Source organism: Corvus hawaiiensis, chromosome 16 (genome assembly GCF_020740725.1).
Source record: "Corvus hawaiiensis isolate bCorHaw1 chromosome 16, bCorHaw1.pri.cur, whole genome shotgun sequence".
In the NCBI taxonomy this organism is placed as follows: Eukaryota; Metazoa; Chordata; class Aves; order Passeriformes; family Corvidae; genus Corvus; species Corvus hawaiiensis.
Window position 1 is genome coordinate 8642365 of NC_063228.1, and position 21931 is coordinate 8664295.

The 21931-nt window shown below is 43.8% G+C and overlaps 1 protein-coding gene across 14 annotated transcripts in view; it reads left to right on the forward strand.

The window, feature by feature from the left end:
- Positions 1 to 21931, forward strand: part of TNRC6A (trinucleotide repeat containing adaptor 6A) — a 59014-nt gene that overhangs the window by 18688 nt on the left and 18395 nt on the right. For 10 of the 14 annotated variants that reach the window (XM_048321389.1, XM_048321378.1, XM_048321379.1 and 7 more), the window contains 4 exons: positions 5913 to 6003; positions 8019 to 8040; positions 15321 to 15653; positions 20267 to 20314. In XM_048321389.1, the coding sequence (XP_048177346.1) occupies positions 5944 to 6003; positions 8019 to 8040; positions 15321 to 15653; positions 20267 to 20314 (463 nt within the window). In that variant the 5' untranslated portion in view covers positions 5913 to 5943. The remainder of the gene's footprint in view (positions 1 to 5912; positions 6004 to 8018; positions 8041 to 15320; positions 15654 to 20266; positions 20315 to 21931) is intronic. The other 4 variants (XM_048321384.1, XM_048321390.1, XM_048321391.1 and 1 more) reach the window with 2 other exon arrangements.

Consider the following 21931-nt stretch of genomic DNA (forward strand, 5'->3'; position numbering starts at 1 on the left):
GAAAGAACCCATACACACACGTCTGGAAATGAGTGGGTTTGTTTTGTTCTCACTGCTTGAGGCTCTCTGTGCTCCGAGGAACACACTGGGTGGGTTCAGGTGCCAGAGCATTTCCATCTGAGGCATTGGCAGGGTTTGCTGGGATTTTTTTGTTAACTTCAAAGTACTGGTGTCTATTCCATAAACTCCACGTGCTCCTTTGGTGTAGTGTGCTGTTTTGTGGATGGCATTGATAAAGGAATTGTGGGATCCCTTTTAATCAAAATACACATTTTATAATTGATGGTTGTAGAATGCTGGTGAGTAGGAAAGCTAGCTGTTGGTTTTTACAGAACCTGAGAAATCACTTTGATTGGCAATTTTATGTATTTGTGTCATTTCAGAAAATTGAAAGATGAAGGAACTTGTAGGTCAAAATACAGAAGATTTATCAGTCACAGCAACATTTGATAGTCTGTGTAGATGGTCAGCTGTAGGTTGAACATGTGGTGCTATCTTTGCAGAATTGTTAAAGGTCTTTCAGTCCCTGATACTTACCTGTAGCTACCTGGCAGTGTTCCACCTGTAGCACTGCAAGTTAATTTATAACTGGAAGAAGAGCAAATGGTGGAAAGGATTTATTTGTTTATTATTTTCCAAAAAAAAAAAAATTAATATGTCCATCTCTGGAGATTTTACATTAGTTTCAGAAGCTGTTGTGTATAATCACTTCTAATTCTTACTTGTATGTTTGCTCCAGTAGTATATGGACAAAAGGTAAAAATCCATTGTTATTTTTTGCCTTCAGCTGGCAAGCCAGTGCCTCTGGAGGCTGGCTCCTGGTTTAACTGGGCTCCCTTGTCCATGGCAGAGGTTCCCTCGGGTGCCCCCCTGCCCAGTGCTGCTGGGACCATGTCTCCAGCCTGGAGGGCCATCGTGATGGCACCAGCCGCCGATGCTGTGTGTGAGGTGCTTCAGAGGACACCCAGCAGGCCATGATACCTTTGGGAGAATCCCTTTGCAGCCTCAAGACTCCCAGAAGTTTGTTGGGATGGGGGCGATGCCAGCTGTGCCTGCTGGGACAGTGTGGGTCCGTGGGCTCGGGGGCAGGGCTGGAGGGGCTGCTGGGCCTGCAAAGCCCTGGGCAGGGTGGGGCTGCTGCTCCTGCAGCGTGGGGAGAGCTGGCTCTGGCCGTGGCTTGGAAGCCCAGCGAGTGTGGCTACCCTGGGGTGTTCCCTGCTCTTCCTGGGGCTCTGGGGCTTTGGGTCAGAACACTCCTGCAGGGTCCTGAGCCAACCGACTCCAGCACTGCCCAGGCCACCACTCACCATGTCCCCGAGTGCCACATCCCTACCTCTGTTAATCCCTCCAGGAATGGGGACTCACAATTCTCATACCAACATTTCCTCAGTGCGGTAATAGAATTTTGATTTTATTGTGGCAAAACATGTTGCCCTTTGATATATTGTAACTGCAAAGATAGCAGAGCGGGACAAACATTAATTACTGCATCCTCAGCCTGTCTGCCAGGGGAAATATGGATGAACTTGATTTTGTGTGTGTTCTTCTGCAACATTAAGAATAAAGGTTAAATATGTCTATTTCAGCCCAGGTATTTTTACAGTGCCAAGCTGGAGCTTTAGAAATTAAAGATTAATAGAACTCTTTTTTTCAAGAATTAAAGTAATAAGTGAAGCATGTTTTGATATAAATATTACCTGAAATGTTTGCAGTTTGAGCATGACAGCTTTTTCCACTTCAGAAGCCACATAACAAATAAGGCCGTACAAAAATAAAATGCCTTGTACTGTCTTGATAACCTGTCTTAGAAGACTAAAAAGTTGGTTTTAGCTTAATTGAGGAAAGCATTTTAGTAGTTTGTTGTTTTTTTTCCCTTCTTATACAACGAAGAAGTGTGCTGGAGTACACAATTGGAACAAAAATTTACTGTTAAATAAATAATGGTAAATATTTATCTGACCCTCGGTCTGCTTAAATTTATGCAGATAACAGCAGCTTCTCCTTGCCCATCTTCAGAGCTATCAAATGTGCAGTCTCTCCTGAGATCAAGATCCATTTTCATTTTGTCTCACTTGAAAATAAAGCACCTTTCAAGTTAAGCTGTTGAAACTAGAGGCCTTTGTTCTGTCTCCGATGTTGATTTCCTACGGCTGGGATGTTTTATTTTCACTTGATCTAAATTGAAAAATATGGTTTGCATTTCTGCTAAGGCCGTTTAACCTTGAGCAAGCTAATCCCATTACACAGGAGGAGAAGGATGTTGCCTGTGTGTGTGTTTTGGTGGAAGTTGGATGTGTGATAGGGGAAATCATGGAGACCTGTTTATATATTCGTGTTATCAGTCAGAATGCTTGGTCCTTGCTTTTCCTTGGCCAGCTGATGGACCAGTGTGCTGCTCCAAACACTTTGGCCACACAAGGGCAATGCATTAAGTTTCCCAGGTGTAAGGAAAAGCCTGGCAAAGGAACTTGTTAATTTTCTGGCTTTGTGTTGTTACCACGAGACGGGATTGCTGCGGTGGTTCCTGTTCCATGCTGTAAAGGACCATGGAGCTGCTGCTGGTTTGTCCACAGGAACAGGGAGCTGTTAGTCCAAGGTGATAAATGGGAAATACTACATTCCACTTGTGTTCCTCAAGGAGCAGCATTAGAAATGGAGCTTGTTTGTTATGTGTTCTAATGGAGGTTGGAATCAGAGGCATCAATCCCATCATTTGCTGTCTGGTGAGAGGGCCATGGATCTGTGAGTTGGGAAGGATAAAAGAGACTCATGCTTCCAGCTGTCAGAAATGGAAATTCAGGTGTTCCGTGTGAGACTGATGGCTTAACAGGCAAATGTGAATTGTTGTCTCAGGTTTAAGTTTGTGTATGAGGATGGTGTATAGGTCTGTCTTACTTGAAGGGTTAAGTTTTCAGGGAAGGGCAGGGACAGGAAGGGCTTTGCTGTCTTTGTACTTTAACTGGTACTTAGTTGTACCAGTTGGGTTAGTTTTGCTCTTTAGTCACTGTGATTTTATGTGATAGTGGTAATTAATACTCTTAAAAACTTAAAATGAACTATAGGTGGATGATTTTTATCTAGGGAATACCTAAAGTCCTGATCCTAATCATAGGGGGGTTTATGTCTCCTAAGCTAGCTTTGTAATCTAAAATCTGTTGGTCTTAAAAATATAAAAATTGAATGAACACAGTTTCAGAATTTAGGAATTCTGTTGATCCTCTGTGAAAAAAACCACAACGATGCTGTGGTAGAATATTCCAGAGATATTGGTGTGTTAGTTGTTAGCATCTGTCTTCCCAAAATGAAATGTAATTGTGTTGATTTAACTGTAGCAGGATTGATGAGGGGTTTTTTTTTTTTCCTGTGAAAATACTACTTTGCATTCTGCTTGCTCTTGAACGTGCTACAGCTTTCTTCTAAAAGCAGAATGATTTTTCAGTTAATGCAGTTTTGGCATGTGACAGACTGAAATTTGTTATACAAAACAAGTGCTCTGGTGGCTGTCTTAACTCCTAGAACTCTGCTCAGGTTATTATAGATCCTGTAACTCAGCTGTAGCCCCAGCAGGCAGGCAGAGGCGAGGCCCAGCCCAGTACTGAGTTGCCAAGGAGCGAACCAGTGGTTCTGCTCTGAATGGAAGGAGCTGTGCATGAACTGGGTATCGAGTCAAGAAGGAGCTGGGATCTGTAGAAGCTGTTTCCTCTGTACTGATTCCAGACCTGGTACTGTTCTCCAGTTCAAATTGCCTGTTAAAATTTGGACGGTCCCAAATTAGCCAAACTGAGGGTCAGTATCACCAACATCCCTGTGGTTACAAATGCTCAGGGTGTCGCAGCGAGGGGCAAAACTGACTGAAGTGTCACCTTTGTAGTGCACGGATGTCACTGCAGGTTAATCATTACCTCAGATTTGCACAGGACCAAGGGATTGCTCTAAATGAAACTGGCCAGCTGGAATTGTTTCTATAGTTAGATGTCTGACCTCTTAGTTGTCCATGAAATCATTTTTGAGACCTAATTGTAAATGCAAGATTGCTTTTGCAGTGGGACCGTCCTCGGTGAATCTTGCAGCCAGCTGATGAAGCTGTGATAAAATGCAAAATAGCCACATTGTGTTTGATGGGTTGTGATTCCTCTGGCAGTGCACAGAGGGGTCTCAGAAATAACACTTTTGGGTAATTATTTTGCATTCCTTAGCACGTCAGAAGCCATTCTTTCTTAAAAGAGGTAACTAATGCTTGCTTTCTGTTATTAGAAGATCTTAAAAGCCGGAATTTGGTCGTGGAAGCTTCTCAGAGTAAGGGTGTGTCTGTAGCAGTGACTGCAGGTGGGGTGGAGTGGAAAGAACACAGGGATGGTTTCAGTGCTCATTGTCAGAGCAGCTCTGCTGCTGTTCACACCTGCAGCAGGAGGTGGTGATGAGAGTGGCAGAGGAGAAAAGGAACCCTGGATGTACAATAAAGCTGTGTTATTCCAACCAAAGGGAGCACTGGGGAAAGAGTTAGAGGATGCAGTGGGGTTTGCAGTGAGAACCAGTATCTCTGCAGGGTATGAACAGTGATTGCTGTTGGTGGTTGCCCTGCAGATACAAACAGCCACTGGATTTTCAGTATATTGTTATTGGGGCATTGGGCTTACCAGGAGGAGAACCACCTTCACCATCTCACTGGCGAACCTCAGAACAGGGCAAAATAACAGTTTTAGAGTTTAAAGGTAGAACTGAAATGGGCGGTAGTAATGTGGAACTCGCCTCTCCCAAAGGAATGGTGGGATTATGCAGAAGGCTGAGGATAAGCTGCTGCTGGGTACCAGAAAGGTCTGAGGAGCTGCTGTTCAGCATCACTTACAGTGGCACCACCTGCACAAGAGGCAGTGCTCAGAGTGCTCCTGTTTGTCTCATTAAAAAGTGAGGAACTTATATGAATGTGCAATAGTGGAACTGGGCAACTCACGTGTGGATTGAAAAAAATTGAAAAAGAAAACTCAAAACCAAAGCTGATGCCTGCACTTGCTTTGAAAGGGGCTTGAGTTGAGTTAAAAGTAGAATGAACTGGTTGTTTATATATCTAAAAAAGTAATGAAAGTTTTAGTACCTGTGGACTGTCTTGTGGTTTAATACATTCGATTTACATTGCTTCTGACAGATACCAAACTATATTATTTAAAACTGGAGGTTTATGGATAGTCTGGGGTTTAAAAGGAGCCAGCTCAGTGTTTCCAGGCAGAAGCAAACCATGTAGTCACTGCCCCTCAGTGACATTTTTAGTTGTTCTTCTCCAAAAAACTGTTGACGTCTGTTTTTAAACAGAGTGAACTGGACAGTAGTGTTCCTGCTCAGCCTTGGTTTGAGCATGAAATAACTGTGTATCAAGTGGCATTAATTAACGTATGAAGTTTTGGTTTCACTTTTGGCAAGTTACGGTTTTGTTTCTCCGTTAGGGAGCTCTGAAATGGCCCTGCTGCTGCCAGCTGTGGTCTGCCCTTGCCCACACTTGGGTGTTTCCTGACAGAGGTGGTTTGGGATGAGGGAGCTGGTGCAGATGCACAGGGTGTGTGTGGCTTAGGCTGTGTGTGGGAACTCTCCAGGCTGGGATGTGCCAGAGCTCAGTCACACCAGTTCAGGGAGAGATTAAATAACATCTGAATTTGCTGGCTTTTGAACCAAATTCAAGTCTAAGTCTTCATTGTAAGCTTTGGAAGAAAGAGCTCCTTACATGTAGCTTGACACCACATCTGTGCTTGAAGTCCTGTCACTGGTGGCTTGCACTGACAGTGACAGTCCCTGTAGAAATAGGATCCAATTAGAAGCAAAATTCCCCAGTTCCTTTTGTGTCACTGTGAAATAATTGTTCTAAAATGAATCTGTGTACAGATTATATTTTGGGAGAGTTAATTACAAACTGTGTGGTTCAGGGATTTAGTGCAAGAAGAGGAAGAACAGTTGATGGAAGAAAGGAAAAAGAGAAAAGAAGACAAGAAGAAGAAGGAAGCTGCTCAGAAAAAGGTATGTGGAGCACTGAGAATAAACCCCTGTGCTTAGGGGTGACTTGTTTCATCATTAATAAAAACAAGTGTTTTCTTACTAATTTAATGTCTTAAATTTGAATGTACTGTCAGTTATTTAGAGGTAACTGACACATTGAATACTATAGTTGGCTCTGTGTAGTTTCTTACAAAACTAAATTTTCTTCTGAGGTGACCCTTCTTTTTCCTGATTGTCAATTGAGGCAGTTTCAGGTTTGAAACACCTCAGTGTTAGTGCATTTACTAGTAGAATAAAAATACCATTTTAAGGCAGTGGCTTTCAGCTGCATCCTTACTTTAATATATCTTCTTATTCTTCAGTATGGAAACGTGTCATAAGAGAATGTGTAGTAGAGAATAAACATTTTCATAAAAAAGAAAATATTGACAGCAAATATGTTTAGGGATGGAAATGTCACAGAAATGCTTGTAAATACTTCAGGATCCCTGTTTACTGACAAGATCCTCATCATAGCCATTGATTCTAAATATTGACCCTGAGCTTGAGAGGAGCTTGTAAATGCAGTTTGTAGCCATGTCCATTTGGGTAGGAGCAGAGTGCTCCACAGTTTTCCCGTGATTCCATGGCCTGATGCTGGATATGGCTCCAGAACACACTGGTTTGTTTTACAGTCACAGGCTTGCCAGCAAAACCTCCCAAGCCTTGAGCTGAGCCCCAGGCCCTGATGGAGTGTGGGAGTGCCCAGCCTAAACACGTTCATTGTGTTTTCTCTCGGGCATTGGCACCTTAGCACAGAAAGCAGCCAGCAGCCCTGGCTGTGCCTCTTGCCCTCCATGGATCTTTTTGGGTGCTGTAGGTCATCAGAAACAGCAAAGAAAATTTTGAAAAGTTCCAAGTTCTCATTTTCCCATCCATGGCCCAAGTGCCAGGCTAAGGAGTTGGGTCACAGCTGGGGAGAGGGGAGAGTACAAAAGCTCCAGAGGAAGCTCTGAACATGCACAGGCACAGCAAGAGCCAAAGAGGCACCACGTAAACATGCTGTGGAAGGATACACCAGTGCTTGGGGTTCATATATTGAGTGTGTCAGTAATTAGGACCGAAAGGAGTAGTGGAGGGACAGCAGCGATCCCAGAGGTGACACTTGGGCTATGGAAAGCTTGTGCTGTGCCCCCATCCTGGTGCTGAGCAGCATTCCTGGATGTATCCATTTGCCTTTTTGTGTGGTATAAACACGTGAACGCTTGGCTAAGCCAGGTGCTGGAACACAGAACCCTGGCATTCTAAGGGCACAGAACCAGCCAAGGCTTCAAAGTAGGTATTTTAACCATATTGAACAAAAAGCATAATGAGGAGTTCTGGTGGTGTGTAGCGGCCCCAAGTGCAGTGCCTTCCTTTGGGAAGCTGGGTAAGAGGGAGAGCAGCTCTGGAGCACAGAGGAGGAACTTGTGCTTTTGGGAGGCCCTTCCTGAGCACAGTCTCACTGTGGTGTGAAGTTAAAACCACACCACTGAGGTGCCCTTCCATACAAGAAATGTTTCTCTCCCATTTTATCCTGTGATAAACTTTCATTCAAATAAATCTCTCATCTTGGCCATATCACAGGTATAACCCGTTGAATCTTGGAAATTAAAGACTTGAAGCTTTGGCACTTGCTCCCTTATTCTTTTCCATTTCCAGGTCACTCCCCCTTCCCTGCCCTGTTCTGCAGTAAAAGTGGTGACGGCTCTTTGCTTCCAGGCACAGTTTTTAACTCACTTAAAACATCTTAATTTGCAAGTTTAATTCGGTCTGTTTCATGTAGTTATCTTTCAAATTAATTTTGTCTTGTATAACATTTAAACAGCTTTTTAAGCATAAGGAATAATAGGCCTGGGTTGGTTAGAGAGATGCTTCTGAAGTAGATAATTAAATAACTTGAAACCGTTTAAAAAGAGGGAAGTCAAAAGCTAATGTTGCTTTATGAAGTGGCACATGTACATGTGGTTTCTCTCTTATCTGCACAAATCACTGACACTTCTTTTTTCTTGTTCTAGGCCATTGAACAAAAAATCAAAGGTAAGTTACTTTACAGTTAGTTCTACTCTGTGTATTATTTCTGGGATTTTAAATATGTTGAGTCAAATGTGTCACCTGAAGTCTCCTCCCAAAAGTGATAGATGGGACCCTTGAGACTTCAGCTGCGCTTTTTCAAAGTGACCACAAAAGTCTAGAAGAGTAACAGCAAAGGGTTTATCCAGGGATTGGAGTTGCTGATCTTCCTGTTTTCCATTCTTATTTACTTACAGAGCACCAGGCATAGACATAATACCTGAAGTTCCTTTCCTTGCTTGGTTTTTTCCTTCCCCTTTTTTGCTTTGTTTGAGAAGTACACCAACACTTCAGAATAACTGTATAAGATGGATCTGTTTGAAACTTAATTTACAATATTCTAAGTGCAGCTGGGATTGGGAACACATGATGGACAAGTAATTAATGTGTCCAGTTTTAACTCCTGCATGTGGAGGGCTCATCCTGCAAAATGTTCAGAATGCCAGAACCAAAAGCTGTAATTTCAGTGTTCATGGCAGGTGGGAACACTGCGGTTTTCTGAGTGTTTGTGGGGTTTGTATGGATCTCCATCCCAACCAGCTTCTAAAAAGGGGGGAAAAGATTGTTTTCACTTCCTCTTGAATTGTAGCTCTTCACCTGTTAGTTGGGAAGTGCATAGTAATTGCTGAAGTGGTCATGTGGAGTCCTTGCTGAAACCCTGTTTTCTGAGGATGTTGGTTTAATTTAGCACTTACTGGAGCAGTGGTAGAAGCTCCAGAAGCTTCAGAGCTCTGCTTAGCAGAGACGTAATTCCTGCTGGAAAAATCAAAAAGTGTTTGAGGACTGATGGGGCTTGGAGGCAGGAAAATGGCAGAGGACACACTGCGCTGGGGAAGGGGCAGGGAGGCACAAGTGCCCGTTCCCAAGGGGGGTGACTGAGGAAGCATCCCAGCTTGGATGTGCTGGGAGTGGAGCAGGCGAGTTGTCCTCACGGGCACTGCACTGATGCTCTGCAGCACCTGTTCCCAGCTCTCAGGAGAGACAGTTGGATCTGGCGTTTTTAAGTGCAGTGTGTGCTCTGGTGGGTGTGTTTAAATGGGAAAAAATACCTGGATTGAGTAGGACCAATGGACTTTCAGTGTGTAAGGATGCTGTGGGGAGGGAGCGAGGGCAGCCGTGCTGCTGTGAGTAGGAAGTTCTCCTACCTGCTGCCTAGGGAGGCTGATGGTTTGGTTCTGGAGAAGGGATTGCTGGAGGCAGGGGGAGCTGCCAGAGCCTCGAGTGAGCTGCAGAAGGGTCTGCAGCATTCCTGGAGCCACTGGCAGTGATGGAAGCTGCTGTTCTGTGTGTCCCACCATCCTCTGGGCTGCATCAGGCTGACCAGGGGTCCTGCCCTGCGGCCACTGAAATCCATTGGGAGTTCCAGGTTTGTCTTAGGGCACAGGACAGAATAATTAATAAAATTGCTGGAAGACTATTATAATTAATAAATATTCTTCATTTGTTTTTTAACATGCCCTTTTTCAAGCAGTGCATGGAATTGTGTTTCAATACCGGCTAAGGATTGGTTTTCTTCTGTACACTCCTGCCATAAGGCTTCTAGCATAATAGACTGGATTTAAAGAATTATGAAAATGTCTGGGTTTATTCTGAAGTGATAAAATATGTCTGAAAAGACAGTGAAGAAGGAAAATGATAGAATACTTTGCTGCATAACAGCAAGCACTTGGAGTGCCCATTTGACCCGTGTGCTTGGGCTGCACTGGCGTCACATCAGGGCCGAGGCTGCACAAGCAAATGGCTAAAAATAGAATGAACCTGGAGGGCAGGAGTTCTGCTCAGGAGGCTACCCAGTGGGAATCTTCACATGGAATGAAAATGTCATTCTTCTGAAGGACAGAGTAATTAAATTCTTTTTTTTATTATTATTATTTTCTGCTTTGGGGTTTGACATTCACTGCTGGAAGTGTTAAGTTCCAACTTAATCATGTTATTATTTAAAGGGTATTTCATAAAGTTCAGCAGGAATTTAGAGTTGTCAGAGAAACATAAACTGGCAGTGCTGTGGAAGAAAAGACATCATGAGATGCAGTACACAACTTTTTGCTACAGTTTCTATAGGAACAAGATGCGAAGCTTGTGTTGCACATGGCTCTTGCCTTGTTTCACCAGTTTTGCCTCCTTGTATTCAGGATGCAAATTAATGTTTCATTAGTTTCCAAGTTTCCATCACGTTAATGTCTTAAATAATTTATTCTGTCCATGAGCTGAAGATAAAATACAAGAGTATAGGATCTCTAAATAATTCAGAATTATGTGCCTCTTTCAGAAAAGGAGCTGGTTAAGTGCTGGGGGTGGGAAGGGAGGGTATTTCTTGGTTTTAAATGTAGTTTGGGTGGTTCCAAACTGTTGTTTTAGCTAAGGAAGAAATTGCTGTTGTACCAGCTGAAGCAACTCCCAGTGTTCATGTAAAATGACAGGAACCTTCCGAGGAAGTTCATGGAGCTGGGGATTTTCCTGTCCAGGATTGGGAATGAAAGTAATGAAAAAGATGCTAACAACAATGTTTCTGGTACTGGCAGCATTTTAATACCATAGTATTGCAGTTAAAAATGCACGTGGCATTCCTGCGGATTTCAGGGATTCTGACCTGCCTGGTTTGATCCAGCTGGTTTTATTAAAGGAGGGAAGAGGAGGTTGGGAGAGTTAGAGGCGAGTCTATTAGTTTCCAAGTGGAAAGTTTACCAGTTTGTGCAGCAGCTGGCACATCATATGCCTTCCCAGTGCTCTTGTACCAGCTATTCCAGGAAAAAATAAGTATAACCTGAGTTCGTATTTGTTGAAAATACTGTAGAATTGTCAGTTGTGGTGTTCCTTCTACCTTGGCAAAATATGTCCTTTTGCTGCGTTTAAAGTCAGTGCTGTTAGAGACAGACAAGTCAATCCATTTATCCTGAATTTCCTCTGAACCAGAACCCTGCAGGCAGCCCAGTGGCCCCAGATAGTGCTGATGAGCCCAGCACTGAAGGAAAGGCTGTTTGAGGAGGAAGTTTGAGTTTGGCTGTGCGTGGTGCTCCAGGGTGGGAGCTCAGTGGGAGCTGAAATGCCCTTTGCACACAATTGAATGTAGCGATGTGAAGTAATTGATGAGAAGTGCCCAGAGCTGGGGGTGCTGGGGCTGGTTCTGAAAGCATTGGGGCTTGGGGGAGCAGCACAAGCTGGAGTGCACCCAGCTGCTGCTGCAGCCCAGAAAGTGCCACTTTCATTGCAGAACAGAATAAACTGAATTGCCCACTGAAACGGAAAGTGCTCTAAAAATAGCTGGGTGTGGAATTGAAATCTTTGACTCATATTTCCCACCTTGGAAACTTCTTATGCTTGTTCTTCTCCGCGAAGCGGAATGGCCTGACTACACAAACCCTGCTGAGTTTTGTCGGGGTTTTCGCTTGCCTGACTGTGCTTTTCCTGATTGGAAAAACTCTCCTGCTAGCTCTTAAATCTTGAGGGTGACTAGAAGAATGCAGGGAATCGGCCTGCGGCCGCGCAGTCCCGCGGAAAGGGCGCGCTCACCTCTGTGTGGATCTGCAGGGGTTAAAGCCTTGGCAAACACGGAGATATTTTCCAGAGCAGCTCCGAGCTCACAGCTGCGGCCATTTTTCCACCACGAAAATTCTAGCACTACATCTTACGTGTGTCAGCTTGAAAGCCAGACTTCCTCTGTTTGCCCTTCAGCATTCCAGCCCTGACAACTCCGGGACATGCCATGCAGGGAGAGCAGCACAGGGCGTTTTTCGGGGGGCAGCTCCAGCAGCAGCGGGAAGGAGCGTTTCCCTGCCAGCCTGGTGCTGTTCTTTGTGTGGGTCAGGAGAGGATTTGATCTCTCTGCGCTGGTTTTGTGCAAGGGAGAAACTGTTTTCCATCTGCATTAAAGTTACTCAAGCAGCTGCCATTTTTTTATTGGAGGGGGAGTGTGAGTCCCTGGGCCCCTGCTCCAGGAGGAGTTGGCAGGCAGCTCCTGGAGCAGTAAAATGACACCATGCTTCTCCTCCATTTTCTAATGAAATCTGCAGAGTGGGAAAGCAACACAAGTTGGAAGCGTCTTTCTTTGGAATCTCTCTGTAAACTGTAACTCCACCATCCCCTGCTCTGAGGGTTTGCAGCAGGTTTGTTCTTTATGAAAATCTGTCATTTTTAATACTAGTTTCTGTAAACTTGCTGTTGCTAGTCAATTAACTGTGATAAACTGTAAGTCTGTTAATATTATCTTTCTGCCTTAATACAGTTCAAAATAAAATACTGGTGTGTAGAACAAACTTCTATTAACAAGCAGCTTGTTTAGAGCAAATTAAAATATTAAGATAACGATTTAGGGGTGTTGGAATTCATAGTAGCCATATTGGAATATTAATGTGTTATTTAGTCTTCTGAGAAGTTGTGGAGCAGAAAATGTTGGGCAGGATTAATTTTATAGCTTAAAACTTACTCTGTGGTTCTGAGGGAAGCAAAGGCAAGGGAATTCTGTTGCACTTTGGATAATTTCAGTTGAAAATTAGCATACAATTGTGGACTCTGCGTATTCTATAGCCTAGCCCTGGGACCTGGCAGATTTGTTATACAATTTGCTGATATCGTGGTAGATAGAATTGCCGTATTTGCTAAGGAAATGAATGCTTAGAATATATGAGAAATATAATATTCATAAACTGTTAGAGAAGTGCTGTCGGTGCTGTGCCTTAGGGCTGGCTGGGCAGAGAGTACCTGGTTTATTTGTTGCACTTCTTGATAATAAAAAGTGATTCGCATTCCTGCAGGTCCGTTGGGGTCTGTTCTAACACACTTGGTCTTAAAGTAGCTTTAATTAGGAAAGTAAAGTGTTAGGGCTGCCCTGGGCATGCTGTTGGCAGCTCTGTCTGGGTGTCCAGGGAATGTCAGATGGAAATTATTTCGCTTTACCCCAGAGGAGCAGTTGTACAGGAGTGGAAGTGGCAGGGAAGGAGAGGTGGCTCAGTGACCATGTTACCGGGTGCTGTATGCCATATTAAAATCTCTTCAAGCGAGGTGTATTTGTATTTTCTGCTTAAGGTGATAGTGGAAAAAAAAAGAGCTCAAGTAGTCTGTGCCAGAGGCTGAAGGAATATGCGTGTCCCTGTGTGGGGCTGTGGCCCCAGGACTGCTCTGGTGGCTGGATGTGATGCTCTGGCTGCAGGAAGGGTTTCTGTGTGTCACTCTCAGCTCAGCTGAACTGTGCTCCAGGCTGTAAAGGGTCGTCCGTGGAATCAGCTGGGGTGGCAGGAGGCACAGGGAGAGTACCAGAAGTTATGGTTTGGGTGCCGGTTACACAGGAGTATGAACAAATATGTTTTAATTTCAGAGCTTGCTGCAGTACCTGGACCACAGAAAAGTGCAAAGTCCTTCTGCATTAAATTGTCAACAAATTCTAAGCAGTTTGCTTAAATAACACCTCTTCCCCCCCACTTCAGAGCTTAGTCACTCTCAGTTACTTTATTTATAATGCAAGAAGTTTTAGAAGGACCAAATGAAGTAGATTTGTTTAATATTATTTAGTATTTTTAAGTTCAGTTTTGAACCAGAAGTCAGAATCACAATTTCTTGTCTCATTATGTGCATCAAAATATTTTGCAAGGAATCAGTTGCTTTCCCTTAATATAGGGAACAGCTTAAATTGAGGAAAGCTGAGGTGGTGGTTGTGATCTTTATCAACTTCCCAGATTATCTAATGGCCTTTCAATACCTTCTATTCGCTGTGCTCTGTACAATAAATTGAGTTGTGTCCTGGCCCTTCCTGTCCTTAGTTCTGTCCCTCTCCAGTCAGCTGTGAGCTGGGAGAGCTGGATCCCTGCTGTGCCTGAGGGGGAGCTGGGGGCCCTGGCAGGGGCAGCTGAAGTTGGGTGTCCTCACCCTGAGACTTCTGCCCACCTATTTGTCAAACAAGGAGGTCTCCAAAGTTTTTCTTTTCTGCTTCCCTTAGGCAGCCAAAATGCAATATTCCATTAAAACACAACTCAGATGCTGATTCTTCAGTGACTTTTTATTCTAAAGGCTTCTATTTCATATTTTTCAGAATATATAAAGTAGAAATAAACAGAAATTATGTCGTAATACTGACAACATTCAAATTTATTCCTTAAACAAAAGCTCGAGTTTGTTTTTATTTTTTGTTTGTATTCCAAATATTCCCATGACTTGGTTCCTGAAAGTGAATGATAAAATGGTCTTTAAACATATTTGAAATATTTTTAAAAGCCCCTGAAAACTACAATTTTCAGTTGTGTAGTAACATTCCTGGTGCTGAGGGAGGTCCTTGTCGAGTATTGAGGTATCTTGGGAAGCTGCACGATAAATATTAAGACACTTTATGGATATCTCATACAAGAAATTTGAAAAGTACATTAACATCGATACTGTGAGGGAGGGACAGAGCTCACCTGCAGCTGGGAGGGATGGCAGTAGCAGCAGAGTCCCACACCAGGAGCTCCGAGTGCCTTCCTACCTGGTGGTCCGGCTGACTCGCCTGTTCCCAACACCTGCCCCGTGCTTGGCCCTGCTTGGTGCTGCTGGGGTGGGCTGTGGAGCTGAGGGTGTGCTGGCTTTGGTGTGTTCCCTGTGACCTCTGCTGATGATTTGACCTTCCCCTGGCCTTGCCGGGGCTGTGCTGTTGGGACTGAGATAATTTGGAGTTGCAGTTGCACATTTGGCATTTTCCCAGTGCCAGCGCTGTCCTGTCGGGCTGCGTGCAGTGTTCCCTGCGCTGGCAGCCGTTCCTGCTGGCAGTAGTCACTTGAGGGCATGAATAACTTTCCCTTTGGATATTGGGCTCGTTAAAGCAGGGAAGCCTTAGCAACATGTCCTGTAGGTCCTGTTTGCCCCTTGTTCTTTCTGGGCCAGGCTGGAGCAGTTTTCTATATGTAACACTTAAGCGGGAAACTTAATTTTTTAACACTTAAACATTTCCTAAAAAAAGATTAAATGTTGAAATAAACTGCATAGTGCTGATCTGTAGGCAAAAGGCTGTAGAAAGCTGGTTAGTAGTAGCATACTGTAACTGAGATAACTTGGTTAGTGATAGCAAGGCATATTCCTGCTTCCAGCTCTGTGCCATGAAAGTGTGTGATTGAGGGATAACAGAGCCTTTCCTCAGGGATGAGTTACAGCTTGAATCAGAAGAAATGCTGCCCTTACATCATATATAAACACCTCTAATAATATTGACTTAGTCTTCAATTTTTTAAGTTGCTGTTCACATGTATAACTTTGTCCCACTTTCTTTTTCCTGGGGGTGGGGGTAGTGCCAGAACAAACCAAGACAAGTGTAAGCCAGCCCCAGCCTGTCACCTCCAACGGCACTTCCACAGGAACCAGCACTACTAATAATGCCAAGCGGGCCCCAGCCAGCAGCCAGCAGCAGCCCTTGCCTCGATACCCTCCTCGGGAAGTACCACCGCGATTCCGACACCAGGAACAGAAACAGCTTCTGAAACGAGGGCAGCAGTTACCAGTGATAGCTGCAAACCTGGGATCCACTCCCAAAGTGTTAAACGGCCAGTCAGGAGGCAGCACTGGCACCAATAACCAGCCCGTGACCAACGGAGAAGTGCCCAACAGCAGCAAAAAACAGCCAGGTGAGGGCAGGTACCTTGTTTTCCTTTAGCTAAAATCGAGTAGCTTAAATTCAGTTATCAGGGGAATATTTCAGCTGATGTTACTTAAACTTCCACTGTAAGCTGTAGCATGAGGAGATCCTTTCCTGTGTCAGAGCTTGATATTGAATGTTGCAGGATGGTTTTGGCCTCTGTGGGCAGGTTTCGTACTGAAGCTTCAGCCCTTGTCTCAGTTGCTCTCTGTTACCAGCAGTGTATGGCAGGCATGGCAGGTTTGGAGCAGGTGGTGATTCCAGTATGACCTCTGCTGTGCTCCAGATTTCCGGTCTTTGTCCTCAGTATTCATCCAAGTATGGTCGTGGTACAAAACACCTTTTTTGCATCCAGTTTTGATAGACACATCTCATAAGGAAGGGTCTTTAGGACCCATCCCAGAGGTGGGCTGATCCCACAGCCTGGGCAGCAGGGGAGGGGAGAATTCTGCCCTGCTCAAGTGAGACCCCAGAGCAGCCTCCAGCCCTGAGGCCCAGCACAGGAATGACGTGGAGCTGCTGGAGCCAGTCCAGAGGAGACACCAGGATGATCAGATGGATGGAGCAGCTCTGCTGTGAGGAAAGGCTGGGGAAGTTGTGATTGTTCAGCTGGAGAAAAGAACAGGAGTGACCTAATTTTGGCCTTCCAGTACCTGAAGGGAGCCTACAGGAAGGATGGTGAGTGTCTATTTACAAGGAATGGAGTGACAGGACAAGGGAGAATGGCTTCACACTGCCAGAGGGCAGGGTTAGGTGGGATATTGGGAAGGAATTGTTCCCTGTGAGGGTGGTGAGGCCCTGGCACAGGTTGTCCAGAGAAGCTGTGGCTGCCCCTGGAAGCCTGGAAGTGTCCAAGGCCAGGTTGGACAGGGCTTGGGGCAGCCTGGGATAGTGGAAGGTGTCCCTGCTGCCCATGGCAGTGGAACTGAGTGGTCTTCAAAGTCCCTTCCAGCACATCTCTTTATGTGATTATGAACAGCACCTTGAGATTTTGCTTTCTTTTCTAACTTCATACGTGGAGATCCAGCCAGGGTACAGCTTGTTCAGGATATCAGAATTGTCTTTTATTGTCAGGTCAGAGTTTTTCTCAGTTTATCCACCTGAAACTTGATTGTATTACAGAGTGGATCCACTTTTACCTTTACAGCTATTTAAGTACAGTCATCTTTTGTTATTTTGGCTTGTTATACATTCCTTCTAATAGCCTTTTAAGTCAGGTGAACTTGCCTGTTACACATGTAGGATGTGCTGTTCAGTGACTGCACAAACATGCAGTTCAGTTAATTTTACAGGACATTATTGTAGTTTATTTTTGTCTGGAAAAAAGTAACTTTCTGTGAGGGATCTAGCTTTTCAAAGGGATTTGGTATTAATGTGTGCCAATGCTTAATACTTTTGACAAATATTTTCTTGTTTTTATACTTGTATTTATATTTTGATGTGCACATAGCAGTGATGATGTAATTTGTTCCCACAAATAGTTTCTTCTGTGACTTTACTGAATTCCCAGTGTTTCTCAAAATTAGTGTTTTATAGACCACAAAGGATGTGACTCTCAGCCCCTTCAGCAAAAAAAAAAAAAAAAAGAAGAAACCCGGAAAATAGCCCTGATATTTCAAGTTTGAGTTAAATTTTGAGCTGTTCTCTTACTGAGTCTTGAAGAAGCAGCATTTAAAATGAAAGTAAACAAAACTGGAAGCAGTTTATCCATGAGTCCTTGAGGAATGTTTCCCATATTACTTTCCAGTATTATTTCTGTAACATATTGATAGAACTCTTTACCATTGCAATAGGTAATTTTTAAGTAGTTTATTTTCTTTGCTTCTCCTGTATGATGATGTTCCTGTCCATAGTGACGTTTAAAGTTACCTTTCATTAACTTGCCTCTAAGAGGAAACTTTTCCTGCAGCATGTGTACTCTACTGGTCAAGTTGTGTAGCAAGGTGATTTAAATAAAAGGGGTGATTTAAGTAAAAATTCACACATAGACTAATTTAAGAAGTATTACTGCTTATACAGCCTTGTAAGTCTCCCAGTTGTATCCAGAGGATTTGTGTACTGTTCTCCATTGTACTTCTTTTGTGAACACCAGCCCAGTATATAATTAGCTGGATTCCCATTTGTGTACTGCATTCTTCCCAGTTTTGTTTAGTTTTCCTTGATTTTGTGCTGGTGTGGCTGGACACCCTCGGGCTGGGCACTGCCAGCATGTCCCAGGGCTGTACTGGTGTCTGGGGCAGCTGCCCTGATTGTTTGAATGGTGTGTCACCACACCCAGCTGGAACCAGCAATGTTCTGAGAGCCTTCAGGGAGAGAAGGGTTGGCCAGATCACTTTGTCACCTTAGGAAAATGTCTGTGTTGCCTGTAGCTCCTGTGAGAGCTTTGTCCCTGTCAGAGCTCTGTTCCTGGTGTTCTGTGTGTTCCAGGAAAACTCAGAACTGCCATCTGAGGTTGGGCACTCAGGTCTCCTTTCTTGGTGCCACGTGTGTGCTTGGAAGGTCTCTTTCCCTAGAATAACCAGGAACAACATCTGGCTTGGATGTGTTGTTGTGTTCTTTCATAAACATAGACAAGATGATAATGTAAAGGCAAATAATTTGTCCGTACTGGATTTCTGTCCTGGTTTCAATTTCTGGTCTGATGCGTTGCTGGTGAGGTGGAGGTGGCCCTGGTCCAGCAGGGCCAAATGTCTTCTGACACCTTTGTATCTGAAAGGAAATGCTGTTGTCGTTTGCCTGTCTTAGTTTCACTCACTCTCCCTACTTCCTCTTTCAGCCTCCACCAGCAGCTCCAGGTACTCTCCTTATTACCTCTGAAATCAAAAATCTCATGCAATCTGACTGATCTGTAGGTCACTTATGTAGACAGGATATCCATGGACACTGGGGTTAAATTTGATACCTTAATGGAATAACTTCTTGACTTTTTTTTTTTTTTTAGCATTATTTAATGGCTACTGGGGTTGATCTGTATTTTAGGGCTAAAAGAAAAACTGTGGCTTGAAGTGTTGAAGTCAGAATTGCTGGAATTTGGAATGGCTGTGGGTTTATGTGTCATTCCTGAAAGGATCTCTTTCCCAGGTTGGAATGGTTTGGTAGGTGCTTTGTAAAAGCCAGGGAATGCAGGCAGCTGCTGCTGAATTTAAAGTCTTTAATTGCCCTGGGCATACTAAGATTTTAAGTTGTTGGTATTGGAGAATGTTTAAATTATATCAGTGGTCTAATCCCCATCTCTTTACCTGTGTTTTGAGTGAACAGTTGTCTCCTTTTTAGAAAATCAACATGCTGTGTCTAGAAGTAAAGCTGAAGAAAGGATAGGCCTGGGGATTGGGTTTTTTCCTGCTGTTTTTAGGACATTTGGCATATCCTTTTAGTAAAGACACATTAATGAAGCTCATACCTTGTAGTGCTTCTGAAACATATCCAGGCCAGTGCCAAGACTGTTATTTTAAGAAATCTCCATAAGTAGCTCTTTATCAGGACACTTTCACCAGTTTAGTTGTTGGCTTCACTGACATGCCCCATGTGCAAACTTCACATGAAAGGAAGGGTTGATGGCTGCCCTGGTGTTTGCTCACCTCTGGAACACATTGCAATAACCTGGTGGTTGTTCCACAGTTAAATGATTTTTATCATGAACCGAAGTATTTGCCAGCAGTAATTGCTTACAACTGTGGCCAGAGCAGAACAGGAGAGCACCACTGGACTACTGGCAGGGCTCCAGTTTGGATTCCTCCCGTCTCCCTTTATCCCGGTGCATCTCACAGCAGAGCCACAAAGTTGTGTCCCAGCCAGAGCCTTTGGGAACAGAGGGTCCCTCCTGTAACCTGGGGGCGGTTCTCAGCTATTGGAGGAGTCAGGGAAGAAGGGAGCAGTTGGGATTTGCACTTAGTAGTGATGGAGGTTAGATTCATTTGGGGAACATTGCCTTCAGTGTAACAGTTGTGGTCTCCAGCTGTAAAATTTGTGAGTTTGAAAGATGAAGTTTGATTTCATACAGTGCCTGTGTGACACAGGGGAGGAGGAGGATGTGAAAGAGGGTAAATGATGGATTGTTATACACGTGCTTAGGTTAAATAAACGTTGGGCCGTACTCAGATGTTGCTGTTTGCTCAGTCAGGCAGCACAGTACTGACTTGGAGGTGGAGCAAATGTGCTGTTCAGAGAGGGGAGAGGAACTTGCTGAAGTTTCAGGGCTGACCGCTCAACTTCTTCGTCAGTACAGTCCAAAATGAACTGGTTTTGGTTTCGATGACTATAAATTCTTCCCCTTTTTTGTATAAATCAAAGTTTTAAGGGCATGTTAAATTGGTTGATTAAATGCCCAAATGTGTAACAACTAGGTGGTAATGGAAATGTGTTTAAAAGCTAAGTGACAGAATTGCTAATGCTGACATCCCCAGGCTGGGTTTGTTGTCATGTCCCTGCTCCCTGCATGAGGAATGTGATTCAGAGCAGACAGTTGAGGCTGAGCTGGGTCTGAGAGAAACCTGCCCTGAAAAAGGCATCTAAGGACTGGGTTTACAGCAGTGAGTGCTTTGGGGACTGTTCTCTCATTTGCTGAAGTAACACTTCTGTGATTTTCTTGCTTTTTTTTTGTAGGCATGCCTCCCATTCGGGACTTGGTGAGCCACTCCCCTAACCAGTCAGGTTAGCTACTTCCATCTCACCTGCTTTTGCACTACGTGTTTGTGGTAGTTACATGTTTCACACGATTTTGTCTGATTTTTTTATAATTATTGTTTTTATTTTTATTCTTTGCTTATGCTTTCCATTGGCATGGGTGTGTGAATGATTGCAGTATACTTTCTCTGTGCCATTGCATACTAATTTGGTTTAACAGTTTTGATTTTCTAATTAAGTCAGAATTCATACTAAGAGTTTTTGTCACCTTAGCATTAAAATACCGGGTTTTTTTACGTTTATGCTTCCATGCTGACTTGCCTCTTTATGGTATTGAATAATCTGTGCAAGCTTGTGCTTCCTCTCAGAGACGTGTCGCACTGTGGAGGAAATCATGTCTTGATTGTTTGCTAAAAGCTCAGGACTGTGTTTGCTAAAATGCCTTTGTTCATAAGGCCCAAAGGTACAGTGATTGGCACGGTATGGTATTGACAGTCTGGGGGTGCCAGGTGTGCTGGAGCAGGAAAAGGAGGCAGAGGGTGCAAGATTCAGGTATTTCTTAATTTACGCTTCTCAATCCTGTTTATTTTAGCCCATGTGATGACAAACTGCTATTTTAAATACATACATTTTTTTTCAAATGTTTCCTGCAGTATAACTCATAGCTGGAAAGCATTAAATTACAAATTACTGAAAGCAATCTTAGCAGATTACAGAATTTTAAGTAACTCAGGTTTGTGTAAATGTTTTTTTGTCAAGGATTTAAGCAGCAAAAGTTCAGTTGCAACTTTAAATAGTTTTGGGAAGAAAAGCAAGAGTAGGCTGTTCTGGCTCCTCGTGCTGTGCACCAAATGCAGTGTGTTGCTACATGTCATTTTTCAGTTTTGAGGGTGGTTTGTGGTCTCTGCCAGATACAAAAGTCATAGCTAATATCTGCTTGTTCAGTATTTGTTTCCTTAGTCTCTGAAGTTCATGAGTTGGGGAGGTTCAGGTAGGAATGTTCAAGAACTAACATATTTATGTCTAGGAGAAAGACTGTTGGTCTAAGTAGTTTTGTATGTAATGGGAGAAAATTGGCTGAGTGGAAGTTAATCACTGCATGCTGTTGGTGGATTGACTCTGCACAAACTGCATTGCAGCTAAATTAGGGTAACAGAATTTTAATAAACAAAAGCTTTATGTATTCTGCTGCTGTGCAAATTAGGGTTTGTTCTACCATTTCCCTTGTAGTCCTAACCTGTATCTCTGTGTGTGCTGAGTTCAGGCTGTTTGCCATCTGTGTGCCTTTGTGTTGCTTTTAAAAGGGATGGTGTTACTGGGCTGATGTTTGTGTGAGCAGGATCTTGTTCTATGCTGTTGGTTCTCTCGCTCCTAGGAGTGCACACAGCTTTTTGATCAGTCTCTTAGTACAGGTTAAATGTCTTTTTTAACAATACCAGGGTGAGAGTTGAAAGGTTGAGGTTTGTTGGACTGCTGCTCAGACATGACAGTGTTCTTGTACTACCACGTGAATCGGCAGGTTCTGGGTTATGCCCAGCTGAATTCCAGTTCTCCCAGGGATGGTGGTGGCTCTCCAGGCCTGTGGAGCTGCCAGACACTATCACAGCACTCTGTCTGCCTGCCATGGGTCTCTCCCACTCCTCC